The following is a 19,400-nucleotide window of genomic DNA, read 5'->3' as shown; positions in this document are numbered from 1 at the left end:
GACTGGGTTTCTCTGTGTAGCCCTGGCTGTCCTGGAACTCACTCTGTAGACCAGGCTGGCCTCGAACTTGACTTCACTGAACTCCTACTTGTCTCTGCTTCTGGGATGAAAGGTGGCAGTGACTGCTTCTTCCTCCTCCTTCTCTTCGTGAACGTTTATTTTAGTGGGTAAGTGTGTAATGGTGCCACGGAGTGCATATGGCAGATAAAGGACAGGGTGTGGAAGTGGACTCGCATTCTACCACGTGAATTCCAGGGACCAGACTCAGATCATCAGACTCGGCAGCTGGTGCCTTTATGCACTGAGCCCTCTTGCTGACCTCAGAAACTTCCATTTCTTATATACAATAGCTAAAGCAAGGCCTGAATATTCTCACAAGTTTCTTATGAGGTAGGACGATTACCCCTATTCTACCAAAGCTGACACTGAGGCTAAGCTGCCTACCTAGGACGAGCTAGAAACTATGGGAATAAGAACCTAAGCCTTGCCAGGCAGTGGTGCACACACCTTTAATCCCAGCACTTGGGAGGCAGAGGCAGGCAGATTTCTGAGTTCGAGGCCAGCCTGGTCTACAGAGTGAGTTCCAGGACAGCCAGGGCTATACAGAGAATCCCTGTCTCGAAAAAAAACAAAAAACAAAAAACAAAAAACAAAAAAAAAAAGAAAGAAAAACCAAAAAAAAAAAAAAAAAAAAAAACAGAACCTAAACCTTACCAAGACAGGCAGATCCCTGTGAGTTTAAGGCCGCCTCATCTATATACCAAGGCCAGACAGAGCTACGTAGTGAGACCCTGTCTCCAAAAAAATTTTATTATTATTATAATTATTGTTGTTGGGCTGGAGAGATGGCTCAGAGGTTAAGAGCACTGACTGCTCTTCCAAAGGTCCTGAGTTCAAATCCCAGCAACCACATGATGGCTCACAACCATCCGTAACGAGATCTGACGCCCTCTTCTGGAGTGTCGGAAGACAGCTACAGTGTACTCACCTATAATAAATAAATAAATCTTTAAAAAAAAATTGTTGTTGTTGTTATTGTTATTTGAGCCCAGGTGCCATTTCTGTGTACCTAGAGTGATTCCAAAGTACTCAGAAGTGTTTGTGGCTGTATGGTGGAGCACACCTGCAAATCCAGCACTCAGGAGGCAGTATGGGGATCAGGAGTTTAAGGCCATCATCTTTAAATAGCAAGTTTGTGGCTAGCCTAGGCTTTATCAGACTTGGTCTCAAAAGTATTAGAGAAAAAAGGTACAAATAAATTAATAAAGACTCATACAGGACTTCCAGAAAAGTCCTTTGCTCTCTGTAGGTGCCAGAGGCTTAACTCATAAGCTGGAAAAAAAATCTATTCACAGAATAGATTCTGTTCTCTCTTCACAGAAGGGAAACCGAGCCATGACTTCCAAGGCAAAGGCTGCAGCGTCAGGGCTCCTGGACATTCCCAAATGATGACGCCCACCACCCACATTCTCTAAGCAGTCGACAGAAAGGCATAAGCCAGAAGGTTCAGGCAGAAGGGAGAGAGTTCAGACACCAGAGGTCAGCCTGAGGCCACACATGGAGGCAGTTCCCTCCCATGCCCCCTGAGCCCCACACAGTCTGCATGAGGAGCCACCTGCCCTCTGCTGATGGGCAGGGCAGATACTCACCCAGTGGCTGGATGGCAGGTGGTGCATTGACGCTTTGTCCTGTGGGGTCAGGGACTGCTGCTTGGCCATCCAGCAAGGACTGGACGGCCAGAACTGTTTGATTGTCCATTCCTGAAACAGGAAATGCAGCCTGTGAGGAAGGGGCTCAGCTTCCACCCAACTTCACCCTCCTAGGCCAGAGCAAACAAAACAATCCAAGATGTGTTCTCTCTATTACACTACAACAGGTTTCAGGACGTGAGTGTGGAAACTTGGTCTCATAGTAGATTACATTCCTAAGCCTCTCACAGCTAGGAAGGAGTACAATGTGTCCAGGAAGCAGAAAGTGTCGTGTGAAACTTTCTCAAAACTGAGTATAGTAGTGCATGCCTTTAATCCCAGCCCTCAGGAGGCAGAGGCAGGTGGATCTCTGTAAGTTTGAAGCCAGTATGGTCTACAGAGTGCCAGGACAGTTAGGGCTAAATCAGTGGTTCTCAACCTTCCTAATGCTTCCAGCCCTTTAATACAGTTCTTCATGTTGTGGTGACCCCAACCATAAAAAAGTATTTTTGTTGCTACCTCATAATTATATTTTTGCTACTATAATAAATTAAAATATAAAAATCAGTGTTTTGGGATGGTTTTAGGCAACCCTTTGAAAAGTGGTCATGTGACCCCTAAAGGAGGTATGACCCACAGGTTGAGAACTGCTGGGCCAAATAAAGAGATCCTGTCTCAAAAAAAAAAAAAAAATTAGTTTTTAAAATGAAAGCTTCTTGCCAATCAGTGGTGTCATGTCTTTAATCCCAGTCCTCAGAAGGCAGAGACACAGGCAGGCTGATATCTGTGAATTCAAGGCCAGCCTGGTCTACAGAGCAAGTTCCAGGACAGCCTTGGCTATACAGAGAAATCCTGTCTCAAAAAAGAAAAAACAAACAAACAAACAAGCAGAAAAAAAAAAAGTTTCTTGAAAGATCAAGAAACTTGCTTTTTTTTTTTTTTTTTGGATATAGGATCTCATTCTAATAGCCCAAGCTGGCCTTGAACTCATTATGAAGGATTAGTCTTGAGTTCATGGTGATCCTCTTGCCTCAGCCTCCAAGTGCTGGGATTACAGATATGCATCTCCACAACCAGTTTTATGTGGTTTTGGTGACTGATCCCAGGGCTCTGTGTGTGCCTGGCAGGGATTCTACCACCTGAGCTGCATCCTCAAACCAAGAGATTTATGCGCACCACCGTACATGTAGAGATCAGAAACAACTCTATCAAGTTAGTTCTCTTTTTACCTATGTGGGCTCCAGAGATCCACCTTAGGTCCTAAAGGTGGCACCGGACTTTACCTGCTGAGCAGCCAGCTTGCTGCCTATTAAATACTGCCTTTTTGTTTGTTTTTGTTTTGTTTTGTTTTTTAAGATTTTATTTATCTATTATATGTATACAATGTAGCTGTCTTCAGACTCTCCAGAAGAGGAAGTCAGATCTCTGGTTATGATGGTTGTGAGCAACCATGCGGTTGCTGGGATTTGAACTCAGTACCTTCGGAAGAGCAGTCAGTGCTCTTAACCGCTAAGCCATCTCTCCAGCCCTGTTTGTTTGTTTTTTGAGACAGGGTTTCTCTGTGTATAGCTTTTGACTGTCCTGGAGTCAATCTAGAGACCAGGCTGACCTTGAACTCACAGAGATCTGCCTGCCTCTGCCTCTGGAGTGCTGGAATTAAAGGCGTGGACCACCACACAGCCCCATCATACTGCTCTTCCTTTTTTTTTTTTTTTTTAAGACAGGGTTTCTCTGTGTAGCCCTGGCTGTCCTGGAACTCACTCTGTAGACCAGGCTGGCTTCGAACTCAGAAATCCGCCTGCCTCAGCCTCCCAAGGGCTGGGATTAAAGGCGTGCGCCACCACTGCCAGGCTATAGTGCCCTTCTTTACAACATCCTCAACTCTGCTTCCGAGAACAAGGACATGGAAGTCTGCACACCACCCCTGATCCTGAGGGTAAGCTCTAGGGATTGGAACAGGAAAAAACTGGAAAGAGGCGCTGAGAGCATGCCCCACTGAGAGAGACATGTTTAGCATGTAATGAGGTCTAGGCATGGACAAAGAGGCAATGACTAGCCCAACCCTGAAAAAAAAAAAAAACAAAAACAAAAAAACAAAAACAAAGTGAGAATTCTCTTGGGATTGTGAGAAACTTGTGCACAGCCAACTCACCCCCCCAGACCACCTTCCTTTGTACTTTTTATAAACCAGCCATTTTGTAATGTCTCAGAGCACTGCTAGATCCTAAGTCATAGAGCCCTTTGGAAATCCCGTTGCCTGATCCACCTCGCCCACACCCTACACATCTCCCAAGTCTCCTTGCATTCTCTGTTCTCATCTCTATCCATTCAACAAGCATCTGCTGTTGAATCTTCAAGGGGCCACCATCTTCTTGCTGACCTCCCAGTGTTCCTCTCTCTCGTCTTACCTTCCACCAGAGACCACGCGACGGTGCCTGACACACCGAGACCCCCCTTCTTGGATCTCTTCACTTTGCGAGAGGACCTTCTTCACACTCTCCTCCTGCCTGCCCTAACGGTAGCTGTTTTGAGTTCTTTCTGTCTGGATTCTGAGGTGCTCCTTCTACTCGGATTCTCCCCGTTGGTCTCAATCTCTGTCACCTAGTTTCCTACCTTGGGGGCAAAGGCTTGGGGGTCCATGTTTTCCTGAACAATTTCTGTAAACCCTTTCCCATTCTTAGGCTTTGGATGGAGTCAGTTCAAGAGGACACTGAGATGAAACGTAAGAAGAATTATTAAAGTCATGGACAGACAGAGGGACATCTGGATAGAGGGGGCTCTGAGGAGATTTCAGGCACCAGAACCTGAGACAGACAGCAAAGTATCCTGTCTGAAGAGGATCAGAGGCCATGTAGCAGAAATGAGGTCTGTTCTGGTGCCTTTTGAGGATGGGGGTAGGAAATTTACAGCAAGAGCCTGAGCCAGGCTCTCTGATTCCCAGGCAGGAGTCGGGGAAGAGGGTGAGGAATAAGATGTGCCTAGTGCCAAAATCTTAACATCAATACCCTTTGATGTTACCTCAGTTGTGAAGTGAGAAAGCCTGTCTGCAATGTCCCAGTACAGTGGCTATCACTACTGGGGGGTCGGGGGTGGGAGGGAGAGAGCTGCTGCGAAGCCCCAGCTACACGTTTTTAAAAACTTTTAGTGTGTGTGTGTGTGTGTATGTGTGTGTGTGTGTGTGTGTGTTATGTGTGTGTTTCCTTGGGGAAGTCAGAGGGGTTTCAGCTCCTCCTAGAAGCAGAACTTAGAGGTATAAGCAAGTGTCCCCAAACCACCAAACTAGACCATCCCATAGGTAGAAAAACAGTTTATTGGGGGACAAACTGCTGGACTGCATCAGAGTGTGGGGAGCTGCAGCCTGACTGGAAAGCATGTGGATTTTATGATACTCAGCAGGGTGGGATCTTTGAGCTGACGCAGGCTGCTTGGGTTAAGTGGGAACTAGATGCACTTTGCCCCCATCAGTTGACCATCAGAGGCAGAGAGGGTAAGTCGTGGTTTTCTTGACAAACAAAACATAAGGAATGCTGAGTTTAGATTTCTGTTTACCCAATAAGAATCTTCTTATTTACCCCAAATCCAGCATGGGTGGGGCCTGGGCTATCATCTTAGGATACAATCAGCAGCACTGCCACTTTGGGGCCTGCTTTGTGACCTAACAACAGGCAGTTGCTGCCTGATACAGGTGCTGAGAATCAAAAACAATAAACATAGGGCTGGTGAGATGGCTCATTGGTTAAGATCACTGCTCTTCCAAAGGTCCGGAATTCAAATCCCAGCAACCACATGGTGGCTCACAACCACCTGTAATGAGATCTGATGCCCTCTTCTGGTGCGTCTGAAGACATCTACAGTGTACTTATGTATAATAATAAATAAATCTTTGGGCTGGAGCGAGCAGGGGCTGAGCAAGTGGGTTCTACTGGAGTGAGCAGGGTTGACCAGAGCGAGCAGAGGTCCTAAAAGTCAATTTCCAACAACCAGATGAAGGCTCACAACTACCTGTACAGCTACAGTGTGTACTCACATACATAAAATAAATAAATCTAAAAAAAAAAAACCCAGGTGGTGGTGGCGCACGCCTTTTATCCCAGCACTTGGGAGGCAGAGGCAGGCGAATTTCTGAGTTGGAGGACAGCCTGGTCTACAGAGCGAGTTCCAGGACAGCCAGGGCGAGACAGAGAAACCCTGTCTCGGAAAAAGAAAAAAATCTAAAAAAAAAAATAAATAAACACTCTTAATTATAGCCCCACTGGCTAAGTTCTACCATTACATTCTGATAGCCATCTTATATAAACCCATGTTCTTGTTGTGTTTTGATGAAAATCAGGCACAAATAGAATTTGAATTCGTAGAATTCTTTTTAAAAGATTTATTTCTTTTTATTTTATGTATATGAGTATTTTGCTTGCACAGATATATGTGTGCTGAGTGTGTGCCTAGTACTTTGGGAAGCCAGGAGTGGGTTCAGGATCTCCTGGAACTGGAGTTAAAAAATCCACCAGCCACTGTGTGAACCCGGGCCCTCTGCAGTCCTCTCAACTTCTGAGCCATTGCTCTAGCTTCAGTGTTTTTATTCATAACTGTAAACTAGAAATCGTTTGGTAAAGCTGGGGATATGACTTAGTTGTTAGTGAGCTTGCGAGCATAAACAAAGCCCCGGGTGTGGTCTGCAGTGCCACATACACCGGATAGAGAAGTGCGTACCTTCCATCTCAGAGCTCAGAGAGTGGAGGCAGGAGGATCAGAAGTTAAGGCTATTCTTCCCTACATAGTAAGTTTGAGGCTAGCCTGGGTTGCATAAGATGCTGTTTCAAGTCAAAGGAGGAGGAGGAGAAGAAGAGGAAAAAAAAAAAACAGTTTAGAGATCCCCCAGTGTGTGAAAGGTTAAACAACTGGAGCATCTGCACTGTCAAATCCTCAACAATAAAGAGAGCAAATACCTGGAAAAGAAACGATTATTTGCCCTAAGTCAATTTCATCTTTCTATCTGAAACTCGTACATAAAAAAAAAATAAATAAATAAATAAATAAAACAGATGTTCAACTCTACAAAAGGACAGTTTAGAAATATCAGGTGTTGTTTATGGTTGTAACAATGTTTGAAAGTTGTTCCTTCTTTTTCATATTATTTTGAAAGTTTCCGGGCTGGTGAGATGGCTCAGTGGGTATGAACACTGACTACTCTTCTGAAGGTCCTGAGTTCAAATCCCAGCGACCACATGGTGGCTCACGACTACCCGCAATGAGATCTGAAGCCCTCTTCTGCAGTGTCTGAAGACAGCTACAGTGTACTTACATAAAATAAATAAATAAATAACAAAAAAGTTTCCATACAATGTATTTTGATCATATTTCTCCCAATATAATAATCTGTATTAAGCTATTTACTTTATATCTCGACCACAGCTTCCTCTCCCGTCCTCTCCCCCTCCCACATCCTCTGCTCTTCCCCCTCTACTTAGAAAAGGGAATATCCCATGGATGCCAACCAGTCTTGACATATCGAGTTGTAGTAGGACTGGGCACATCTACTGAGGCTAAGACGAGGCGGTCCAGCTAGGGGAAAGAGACACAAAGGCAGACAGTGCAGTCAGAGGCAGGCCCCGCTCCTGCTTTAGTTGTTCCACATGAAGACCCAGCTGCACAACTGTCACACATGTGCAGAGGGCATAGGTCTGGTCCATGCATACTCTCTGGTTGGCAGTTTAGACCCTATGAGCCCTTATGTGCCAGTTAGTTGATTCTGTAGGCTTTTTTTGTGGTGTCCCCAACCCCTCTGGCTCCTTCCTCCCCCTCTTCCACAGGGCTCCCCAAGCTCCATTTAATATTTGTCTGTGAGTCTCTGCATCTGTTTCCATCAGTTGCTGGGTGAGGCCTCTCTGTTGAGTTATACTAGGCACCTGACTGCAAGAATAGCAGAATATAATTATTAGTGTCAGGGTGGGCTCTCTCATGGCATGGGTCTCAAGTTGGGCCAGTCATTGGTTAGCCCTTCCTTCAAGTTCTGCTCCATCTTTTACCCCTGCACATCTTGTAAGCATAGAGAAATTGTAGGTCTAAGGTTTTGTAGCTGGACTGGTATCCGAATCCATCCATTAGAAGCCTGACTGGTTACAGATGACGGCTGAGTCAGGCTCTATCCTCCATTGCGAGGAGTCTTACCTAGGGTCACCCTTAGGGTTTGCATTGCCTAGGTTTCTAGTTTGTTCCAGAGATCACCCCTGTACTGGCTGGTTTTGTGTGTCAACTTGACACAAGCTGGAGTTATCACAGAGAAAGGATCCCCCCTTGAGAAAATGCCTCCATGAGACCCAGCTGTAAGACATTTTCTCAATTAGTGATCAAGTGGGGAGGACTCAGCCCATTGTGGTAATGCCATCCCTGGGCTGGTAGTCTTGGGTTCTATAAGAGAGCAAGCAAGCAAGTTGGTAAGAAATACCCCTCCGTGCCCTCTGCATCGGCTCCAGACTCCTGACCTGCTTTGGTGATAAACAGCAATTTGGAAGTATGAGCTGAATAAACTCTTTCCTCCCCAACTTGCATCTTGGTCATGATGTTTTGTGCAGGAATAGAAACCCTGACTAAGACAAATTGGTACCAGCATAGTGAGGTATTCCTGTGACAACCTGACCATGTTTTGGGGAGGACTGTGGAAGGATTTTGGAACTTTGGGCTAGAAGAGCCATTGAGTGTTAAGAGCTCTGTGGGGCCAGGCAGTGGCGCACACCTTTAATCCCAGCACTTGGGAGGCAGAGGCAGGCGGATTTCTAAGTTCGAGGCTGGCCTGGTCTACAGAGTGAGATCCAGGACAATCAGGATTACACAGAGAAACCCTGTCTTGAAAAAACCAAAAATAAAAATAAAAAAGAAAGAAGAGGCCTGCATCACTGAGGTGAAATCTTCTCAGAAGTGTTTTCTGAGAGCACAAAGAGGCTGTGTTCCAGAGATGGCCAAGGTTCTACCTTGTCCTTGGTAATGTCTAAGAGTCACCCAAGTGGTACTGGTTTTGAAGGCATGAAGGGGTCATGAAGAGCAGCTGAGGCTCTGCACTGTGAGAGGCCATGGAAAGTCACAGATGAAGGTGCAGTCTCAGTTGCAATTGATGGCCCAGGACTGAAGGGGTCATGCAAAGGATTTGAGGCTTGGCACATGAACAGAGCCTATGAAAGGCTATTGGTGACACCTTGTTGCAGTGGAAGATATCAGTGTTTTGGAGATGCCAGTACTATAGATGACCATCAAGGATAGCAGCAGCAGTGGAGTAGAGGCAGCTGGAGCCTAGAAGACAAGGTATGTGCTACAAAGGGCAGAGCTGGAGAAGTGACCTAAGCCCTGTAGAACCCCAGAAGAACTCAGAATGTCTGAGTGGATCCCAGACATTACAGTTAGTTTGATTTTGTTTTTGATTGTGACTGTGCCCTGATATCTTTCCCTCTTGAAGGAAGAAAGTATTTTAGTGGAGCCTACAGTTAAGACACTTTTAATTGGGGCTAAAGAGATGGCTCAGTTGAAGAGATGACTGCTCTTCTGAAGGTCCTGAGCTCAAATCCCAGCAACCACTTGGTGGCTCACAACCATCTGTAATGAGATCTGACACCCTCATCTGGTGCTTCTGAAGACAGTTACAGTGTACTTAATTATAATAATAAATAAATCTTTTTTTTAAAAAGACGCTTTTAAGGCCAGGCGGTGGTGGCGCACACCTTTAATTCCATCACTTGGGAGGCAGAGGCAGGTGGATTTCTGAGTTTGAGGCCAGCCTGGTCTACAGAGTGAGTTCCAGGACAGCCAGGGGATACACAGAGAAACCTTGTCTCGAAAAACCAAAAAAAGAGACACTTTTCATTGTAAAAAGACTTTAAATTTTAAAAGAGATTGGATATTTTAAAGGGATTGAAATGTTAATATGAAGAATTTGTAGAGACTGTGAGACTTTTAAAGTTATGTAGATCTTGGGGATGAATAAAAAAGTAAGGGTTGCAGCTTAGTAGTGATGTGTTTGTGTGTCAAGTTGACAAGGGGTCAGCTGTACTGGCTGTTTTTGTGTGTCAACTTGACACAAGCTGGAGTTATCACAGAGAAAGGATCCCCCCTTGAGGAAATGCCTCCATGAGACCCAGCTGTAAGACATTTTCTCAATTAGTGATCAAGTGGGGAGGCCCCAGCCCACTGTGGTGATGCCATCCCTGGGCTGGTAGTCTTAGATTCTAAAAGGAGAGCAAGCAAGCCAGCTGGTAAGAAATACCCCTTCGTGCCCTCTGCATCGGCTCCAGACTGCTGACCTGCTTTGGTGATAAACAGCAATTTGGAAGTGTAAGCTGAATAAACCCTTTCCTCCTCAACTTGCTTCTTGGTCATGATGTTTTTTTTTTTTTTTTGTGCAGGAATAGAAAGAAACTCCCTCCAACCCAGATGTCTCTCCCAGGACTCTCTCCTTCCCCCCTTTCTTTTCCAGGCAAAATGAATAAATTCAGTGAGGCAATGAATCATTAAAAATGACTAACATATCAGATTAAGTCTTGAATGTGCTACACTGAACTGACAATTTAAATCTAAAGAGGATTTGAATGTATCAAAATTCTCATGTCTAAAATCCTTAGAATTATGCAAATATTCAATCCGATGGCTGATCTTTAGGTGGAGTCCATATTATGAAAGTTCTGCACAAGAATTCCATTATTCCGCACCTCATCACTCAATCATGCATTCCTCCATTCCGCACCTCATCACTCAATCATGCATTCCTCCGTATTCTATAAAACCTAATGAGTTTGCTATCATTTAATGTATTTTCAAATTACAAAGGGGACAAGACTGAGACTGCTTGCTACATATTTGTCCATGACCCATCTTTCTTGGCCAACTCCATTCACTTTTCCTTTGTAGTTCAGATCCTTAACCGAGTCCTTTCCACTGAGGGAGAATACCAGCACAAACAACATAGAGGCATCCTGAGGAAACTGACATGTCTCAAAGCTCTAGTAGCCCACTTAGATAAATAAGTGAGGAATAGCTGAGGAATAGATAAAGTCAGGATTCAGGGAGGATGGGAGGAGGGAGGAGTGTGGCTGGTAGCGATAGAAGCCTTCTGAACTGTCAGGTAGAGAGACTCGATTGTATAAAGAAGACAAGCTGTTACCATCAGGAGAAACCGGGTTCTTGGAATCACTCTTGTCTCTTAGAACTTCAGGAGGAAAAACAAAAAAAAAATTTTTTTTTTCAAGATAAAATATTGGGCCTGTGAGATGGGGTTTACACAGTGGGTAAAGGCACTCGGCGAGTTGAGTTTGGTTTTAGGACCTACTGACCCCTGCAAGTTGTCCTCTGACCTCCACATACACGCTGTGACTTAAGTATGCACACATACATACCATACATAGAAGTAAAATATAAAAAAAAGTAAAGCCCCAAATTAAACGTTCCATCCTTTCCCTTCTAGTAAAACCCGTCAGTGAGAGCCGGGCTCACTGACCTTCCTTCTGATCAAGGCCCCTGGTGCCCTCCCAGAATCTTCTTCCCTCACCCCACTGCTTCCTTCCCAACATTTCTAGACGTTTGGCAAATCTAACCTATCCTGCTTCCGGAATAGATCTGGACTCTGCTCTCTCCAGCTCCTCAGCTGCCTAGCCAGCCGAGCTCCTCACCCACCCTGCTGCCCTTCAGCCCCCCTCCAGTCCAATTCCCCAGAAGCCAGGGTGAACTTTATAAAACATACATCAGATGATGTGGCTCCCCTGATGAAAACCTTTTTTTAGCACCACACTGATCCCACGATAAAGTTCAGAAGTCTCATCAAGTCAGTGCAGGGCTTTTCTCTAGCTGCTCCTCTACGCTGAACTGGGAGTTATGGGAAATCTTGTTCTCCCCAGGGTTTTGCAAACCCGGCTTCCACCACCTGGTCCTTCAGATGCCCCCCTTCTATTTGGACTGCCACACACCTGCTGTTCTTCTCTCAGAAATTTTATTTATTTTGGTCCTGGGGACCCTCCAAGGCCAGGGAAGCTACACTTCTCGAATTCTTTTTAATTTTTTATTTAGGTAATAAATACATGCTTGTAGTAAACGTTTAAACAACGCAGTACCCCACTGTCCTCCAAAGGGAACGAACACCCACGACCCCGACTGCCTAGGTTCACACCATCTCTGCTATTTTCTTCACAGAACACACCAGCTGGGGTCACCTTTGTAGTCTTTTTCTGGGTTCTTGTTTTGCGGTTCTTTTTTCTGTACAATGACATTTTAAAATATCTTTGAGATTATAATTTGATTATGACATTCCGCTCTTCACTTTCCTCCCTTCAATCCCTCCCATATAACCTCTCCACTCTCCCTCAAAATCATGGCCTTTTTAAAAAAGTTGTTATCGAGTGCTTATATGTATGTACACATATATTCCTAACTGTTTTTTGAAAGTCTCTTAGTGCCAAAGCTGGCCTCAAAATCCTTAAGTCTCGGAGGCTAACGATTTTCCTGCCTGTCTTCCAACCGCTGGGATTAGGGGCATGCCCGGCCACACCTAGCTGGGCTTTCCTTCTTTTACTGTTCTTTCCCACAATTCTGATGGACAAGTGGGGTGGGGTAGTAATGAAGAAGGATGAGGACAAGTGAATAGGCTTAGTAAGAATCACTAGATTTTTTACAAAGGTAAGACTCAGGTAGATAAGAAAAGGCGCTCCATCCTGCCATGATGAGAGCTTGTCTCCCAGGAAGCTAGTGAACTACAAGCCTCGGTTTCCTTCTGCCGGTCCCGCCCACAAATTTCCACTCCAGCTGTTCACTCCACCCTACACCCACAATGCTACTACTGTGCCCAACTCTCTCCTGTCTCTAGAGCCATCCTTCGTTGCTAAACTCCAGCAGGTGCACATGGTGGCGCTGCTCGGAGCCTCCCTTTCTCCAGAGCCTGAGGCCCACGCACCACGGTGATTTTGCAGATCACAGGATCGAATCCGATTCGATCGGAGACCAGCGTCGCCCAAGCAGACACCGCTGGCAGAGCTCAGACCGGAGCACGACGGGTGCCCTATGTTTACTGGTTTGGGCCTGTGGTCTCTCCCAGACTTCGCTGTGCACATAGGCGGCGCCTCCTTCCCTGCTCTGGACTTAATAGGACTCCACCCCAGCCCGGAGGGCACGGCGGGTCTCGGGAAGGTCTCGGCGGTTCCGGAGCGCGCCGGCCCTCCCGCACCGCGGTCTCTCCAGGCCCCGGCCCCCGGCTGTTTCCTCCGTGTGCAGCCGCCCGCGCCAGCGGCCTGCACTGCCGCGCTGTTCCGGTCCCGAGGCCCCCTCCCCGCAGAGCCGGCGCTCCCCGGCTGTTCCCGCCCCCTCCCGCCCCGCGGCTGTTCCGGCCCGGACGCCCTCCGCCCTCCGCCCCGCGGCCTCCACGCGCCCTGGGCCCGGCGCTGCGAGGGCGCGGCGGGAGGGGGCGCCACGCGGAACAGCCGCTGCCCGGGCCCGACGCGCTCACCCTCCAGGGCCTCGAAGATCGCCTGCGCCATCTTGGAGCTGCCGCCGCCCGGGGAGTCGGAGCCGGGGCTACGCAAGCATTGTGAGAACCGCGGCGGGGTCTGAGCCGCCAGGGGGCGCCCAGGAGCCAACGCCGAAGCCCCTGCCCCGGAAACAGCTTTCCCCGCTGTCCGGCCGGAGACCCAGTCCCCTCGTATTTCCAATTCTACACAGACCCTCGTCCGGCGCTCGCACATCACCTCCCAGCGCTGACAACGACACCTGTTCTGCAACACGCACCCCATTATCGCTGCACACAGTATTCTCCAACGTTGCAACATCAACCCGCCTCACTGAGATTGTCTGTGACGAGGACACCCATACCTTGAAATTGTGCCACGCAGATTGGAAAGCAGCTTTCTCGAACGATATGTTCGATTCCCTCAGGGTTCTTCTTAACCCCAATTTCCAGCTTGCGGGGGGGGGAACCTCCATTCCCATTCACACATCTCTCCACCGTGATTTTCTGAGACCCATTTCTTCTTTCTCGACCCTATTCCCATTTCAGCTATTCCTAGCTCAAGCTCATAGGGATCCACCCCCAACTTCATGTCCTCTTTTTTACATTATTTTGTTTTGTGTGTATATGGACATACATGGCATGTATCTACACACAGACATACAACAAAACAGGTGTGGAGATCAGAGGTCAACGTTTAGGAATCGATTCCCTTCCCTCCGTCATGTGAGACCCAGGCACTGAACTCAGTCTCTGCGACAAGTACTTTTTACCAACTGAGCCATTTCTTAGGGCTCTTGTTTTGTTTATAATCCACGAAGTCCAATTTGAACTGCCGGTGTATTATATTGATTGATGTGGGGTCATCTACTGGAACATGGTTTATCAGGGACTACATATACCCCTAGAGGAAACTGACTTTCCATCCCAAGACAACCCTCAGTGGGGATTTGTGAGCTCCTCACCCATGCGTTCTGGAATGATGACTGGCTTGATCCTGTGCAGGTGGAGAAAGCTATAGCTGGTCTGAGTTGGTAAGTGCTGTATAGCCCTGTCATTTCCGAGACACTATTTCAACCCAGGCCTCCCCAACCTCTGTCTCTTATAATATCTTTCCACCCCCTCACTCGTGATGATGACTGAGTCTTGGAAAGAGGAAAAGATGAGATAGAAGTCCTACTGTGGCTAAACACTCTACTGACACTTTAATGTGTTGTTTCTGACTCAACTGTCGTCCGTTGCACAAAGAAAGTTCTGTAATGCTGGCTGAGAGCCGCACAAATATAACTACAATGGGGAATAGTGAGATCAGTCTGCTGCCCTTGGGTCACCAGAAAGAGTTGGAAGCCCACACAGAGAATGGGGAACCAGAGAGATGTCATCTACAGTGGATGGCTTCCATAATCATAACCACACAGTCCTAAGTCTGTCCTCCTTGTTTTACCAAAAATATCTATTTAATTCTTGGCCAGGGGAATAATCAATACAAACCACGATTTTCCCTTTCCTCACTAAACTCTTAAAATTAGAAAATAGATGTGCCAGAGCTCCTCTCTGTTGGATGCTGCCACTGTGTCCTACTAATGCCTCATCAGCCATCTGCAGGTTCACACCCTCAAAGTCTCTTCTTGCCCATGGATTCCTCAGCCTGCCCAAAATATCTAACATTAACCTTATGGCTCTTTACCTCCCATCCTCAAAGGCACCTGGGTGCTAAGGAAATCTCCCCCATAAGAACTCCTAAGAAACCCTCCTCCTAGCGCCTGTAAGCCAGTCTCCTCCTGTTTGCCTTCAGAAAAAGATGTAGAACTCGGGGCTAGAGAGATGGCTCCGTGGTTAAGAGCACTAACTGATCTTCCGGAGGTCCTGAGTTTAAATCCCAGCAACCAGCCAGACGGTGGTGGCGCACACCTTTGATCCGAGCACTTGGGAGACAGAGGCAGGCAGATTTCTGAGTTCGAGGCCAGCCTGGTCTACAGAGTGAGTTCCAGGACAGCCAGGGCTATACAGAGAAACCCTGTCTCGAAAAACAAAGAACAAAAAACAAACAAACAAACAAACAAAAATCCCAGCAACCACATGGTGGCTCACAATCATCCATAACAAGACCTGATTCCCTTGTCTGAAGACAGCTACAGTGTACTTACGTAAAATAAATAAAATAAATATTTAAAAAAAAAAAAAGGTGAATTCTCAGTTCCTCCACACCATGCCTGCCTGGATGCTGCCATGCTTCCTGCCATGATGATAACAGACCGGACTTCTGAAACTGTAAGCCAGCTCCAATTAAGTGTTTACCTTTTTTTTAAAAAACAAAACAAAACAAAACAAAAACCACTCTTTTGCTGGATGTGTTGACAACTCTTTTTGGTTGGTTGGCTGGTTTTCTTTTTTTTTTTTAAGATTTATTTATTATATGTAAGTGCATTGTAGCTGTCTTTAGACACAGTCAGATCTTGTTATGGATGGTTGTGAGCCACAATGTGGTTGCTGGAATTTGAACTCGGGACCTTTAGAAGAACAGTCAGTGTCCTTTTTTTTTTAAAGATGTATTTATTTATTTTATGTATATGAGTACACACTGTAGCTGTACAGATAGTTGTGAGCCTTCATCTGGTTGTTGGAAATGGACCTCTGCTCACTCCGGCCCAAAGTACACTGTAGTTGTCTTCTGACACACCAGAAGAGGGCACCAGATCTCATTACAGATGGTTGTGAGCCACCATGTGGTTGCTGGGATTTGAACTCAGGACCTTCGGAAGAGCAGTCAGTGCTCTTACCCGCTGAGCCATCTCTCCAGCCCCTTGTTTTGGTTTTCTGAAGCAGGGGTTTCTCCATGTAGCCCTAGCTATCTGGAACTAATTCTGTGGTTCAGGTTGACCTTGAACTTTAGAGATCCACCTGCCTCTGCCTCTGCCTCTGGAATGCTAGGATTAAAAGCCTGTGCCACTGCTATCCTGGTCTTGTTGGCATCCTGTAATCCTACCACTCCAGAGGCAGAAGCAGGTAGATCTCTGTGCATTTGAGGCTAACCTGATCTACATAGCAAGTTCCAAACCAGCCCAGACTATATAGTGAGACCCTTTTCTCAAAACAAAACTAAAACTACCACCACCACAACAAAAACACCTCTCACAGGCTTCACGGGCCAGTCAGTTCTTTTCCTGGGCCTTCTGCAGACCCAGAGCCCACTCCAAATCCTAAAACCTCTTTGCCATGCCCTTTCCAGGAGTGAGACCAGAATTTCTTCTTTCCTATCTTTAATATCACCATTGACCCATTGGCCTCAGATTTTGATTTCTTCCCTAAAGTTTTGTTTAGCATTGCTTTTATCATTATTATTACCATTCTGATATATCTGGTCATTTAATTTAACTTTTAATTACAGGGATTGGAGAATGGTGAAGCAGTTAAGAGCATTTGTTCATGGAGAAGACCCAGGTTCCATTCCAAGCACTATTGTGGTTCACAGTCTTCCATCACTTCAGTTCCAGGGGAACCAACATCTCTTGGTCTCCAGAGCACTGCTGGCATGTAGCACACAGCTATACATGCACATAAAACTCCCACACACAAAGTAAAAGTGCAGATATAATTTTTAAAAAATTCACTTGTTTGTTGAGCACCTCCTATATGCCAGACATTGTTCTAGATTCTAGAGACATAGCCAAGACCAAAAAAAAAAAATGCCTTTAGTCATAATCCATCAGAAAAGATGGGCCATAGACAAGGAAGTAAATGTAAATTGAGGAGAGACAGGAGCCATGGCTTCAAATAACTTTTGTTCTGGTACAAAGAGGAGCTATGTTAGTCAGGGTGGTTGGTCAGGAAGAGGTAGATAAGCTAAGCCTCTCTGAAAAGGTAGATAAGCTAAGAAACAGTGGTGCCCGCTCTTGGAAAGGGTAATGGACACTGGAGAGACTAGTAAGTACAAAAGCTCTTCTGAGGTCAAAATTAAAGGCCAAGGGTGGGGTGGAGCTAAAGTAGATCACTTGTTTAGCATTCATTCACCAGGCTCTGTATGCAGCCCCGCCCTCTTCTAGCTACACACCCACCGGGCAGCTGAGACTATTGAGAAAGGGTTTCTCTGTGTAGCCCCGACTGTCCCGGAACTCACTCTGTAGACCAGGCTGGCCTCAAACTCAGAAATCCGCCTGCCTCTGCCTCCCAAATGCTGGGATTAAAGGTGTGCGCCACCACGCCCAGCTGGCAGCTGAGATTATTAAGTGAGACTTAGGTTTTGTTCTGAGACTGACAGACAGAAAAGGGCTCCGTGAACACTAGGCAACACATCCACGACATCTCTCTAATACTCCTCACGCAGGGGTGCATGCACATCTGCTCTGTGTGCTGTTCTGTGAACTGCCCCCGAAGGGCTGTTTTTCTGTCCTTCCTGGAACAATAGGAACCTGTCTCCTTGCCTCACCTGAGAAATATTCCATGACCTGGCAGGACAGAACAGAACAGAACCCAGCCTCACCATTCTAAATTCCCACACTTCCTGGCACTACCCCCATGTTAGCAGTTAGCTCTCTTTTTTCTCACCCATCAAGCTGGGTAGGCACTGCATCTATTCTGGTTGGACCTCAAGGCTTGACCCAGAAGCCAGCAGGGAAAAGCTTGACTGATGAACTGTTGGATGGGACAGATCAATAAGGCTTCAGGGATGCTAATCCCTAACACAGGCGGATTGCCCCAGGCAGGTGGCACCCTCCACAAACTTTCCATTCATTACCACTGTCCCCTTCCTCTATCACAGTCCCTATCAGTCCCATGTCCTAGTCCCTCTAGGTTACCTGGTTGGCACTGAACATCTGAAGCAACTAATGTAGTAACTCCAGGTACAGGGCCAACTAGGGGAAAGGAAAAGATTGAGAAACCTCTAACAATGAACTTGACAGTGAGCACTCCAGTTACCAGCAGAATGTAAACGACTCTGACAGTACTTAAAACTAGATCCCAGGTTAAGGCAGAATGTGAATGTTTGAGAAGCTAGGCTACATCCTTACATTGTGGTGTCTGTAGGTGGTAGCAAGGCACTAGTTACAGACAGAACTGAGAGTTCATCTTCACCCTTCAGCCCCCAGCCCATGATACCCAGAGGGCCTAGACCTAGTAATCAGAATGTCTCTGTATGTGGGGGCTGGGGATATAGGCGAATTGGTGGTTGCTTGGCAGGCAGGAAGCTCCAGGTGGATCCTCAGCACGGTGTAAGTAAATGATCGAGGTGGTGTGCCTGTGACCTCAGCAGTGGGCAGGTGGATGCAGGGAAACCATTCATTCTCAGCCACAGAGTCAGTTTGAGCTAGAGAAGACCTTGGTTGGAGGGGACAGGGGTGAGGCTGACAGGATGGTTCAGCGAGTGAAGAAGAGACCTGCCACGCGGTGGCAGGATCTCATTATGTACTTCTGGCTGGCCTGGAACTCAAACCCAGAGCTCCTACTGCCTCTCTGTCTCCTCAGTGCTCAGATTAAAGGTATATACCACAACTGGATAAGACTCTCTTTTTTAAAAAAATGGGGTGACCATGTGAGAATTCACCTTAAGGTCACTTTCTTTTAAAACAAGGGAGAAAGGTCTTCAGAGAATTGAAATTGACCAAAACCACTTGGACATCCACTTTCCAGGATTCTGATACAATAGATTTCTGTAGGCAAGTCTCTGTCGTACTTTGTCATGGCAGTACTAACAAACTATATGGTTAAGATCACAGACTTGAGCCAGGCAGTGGTGGCGCACGCCTTTTAATCCCAGCACTTGGGAGGCAGAGGCAGGTGGATTTCTGAGTATGGGGCCAGCCTGGTCTACAGAGTGAGTTCCAGGACAGCCAGGGCTACAGAGAAACCCTGTCTCGAAAAACCAAAAACCAAAACAAAACAAAACAAAATCATAGACTTGGGCTGGAGAGATGGCTCAGTGGTTAGTCTGAGATCAATTCCCAGCAACCACATGACTCACAACCATCTGTAATGGGATTGAAAGACTCTGGCTAGAGTTCCAGCTCAAGTCCTAGGAGGCATGCACCCAAGAAAAACGAAAAGCCATCTTGATGTAAAAAAAACATGAGGCATTTTTATTTCAGAGCTCTGGTTCAACCCCCAATCTCACACAGGAGACCAGGAATTGACCACGAATCTCAGAGGTTAGGGGATTTTATAGGAAAAAGGTCTGGGGAGACAAAGGAATTGGTGTGGCTATACATGATTGGCTATTTTGAATGTCGTTCATGCAGATCAGAGTTGAG

At 46.5% G+C, this 19,400-nt stretch overlaps 1 protein-coding gene and 1 long non-coding RNA gene across 4 annotated transcripts in view; one reads left to right on the top strand and one right to left on the bottom strand.

The window, feature by feature from the left end:
• The window catches only part of Znf341 (zinc finger protein 341), a 39,080-nt gene extending 25,624 nt beyond the window's left edge, over window positions 1–13,456 (bottom strand). For 2 of the 3 annotated variants that reach the window (XM_031372382.1, XM_031372383.1), the window contains exons 1-2: window positions 13,159–13,456; window positions 1,650–1,760 (exon numbers count right to left, since the gene is read on the bottom strand). In XM_031372382.1, the coding sequence (XP_031228242.1) occupies window positions 1,650–1,760; window positions 13,159–13,441 (394 nt within the window). In that variant the 5' untranslated portion in view covers window positions 13,442–13,456. Of the gene's footprint in view, window positions 1–1,649; window positions 1,761–13,158 lie in introns of those variants that run through there. The other variant, XM_031372384.1, reaches the window with a different exon arrangement.
• LOC116091220 lies at window positions 13,056–18,645 on the top strand. Its single transcript, XR_004118974.1, has 2 exons — window positions 13,056–14,189; window positions 16,544–18,645. It is a non-coding gene; the product is annotated as an uncharacterized LOC116091220 (long non-coding RNA).
• The last annotated feature ends 755 nt before the right edge of the window (window positions 18,646–19,400 follow it).

This window comes from Mastomys coucha, unplaced genomic scaffold, assembly GCF_008632895.1.
Source record: "Mastomys coucha isolate ucsf_1 unplaced genomic scaffold, UCSF_Mcou_1 pScaffold15, whole genome shotgun sequence".
Lineage (NCBI taxonomy): Eukaryota > Metazoa > Chordata > Mammalia > Rodentia > Muridae > Mastomys > Mastomys coucha.
Note: the sequence above shows the minus strand (reverse complement) of the source record. Positions and strands in the feature narration are given on the sequence as shown.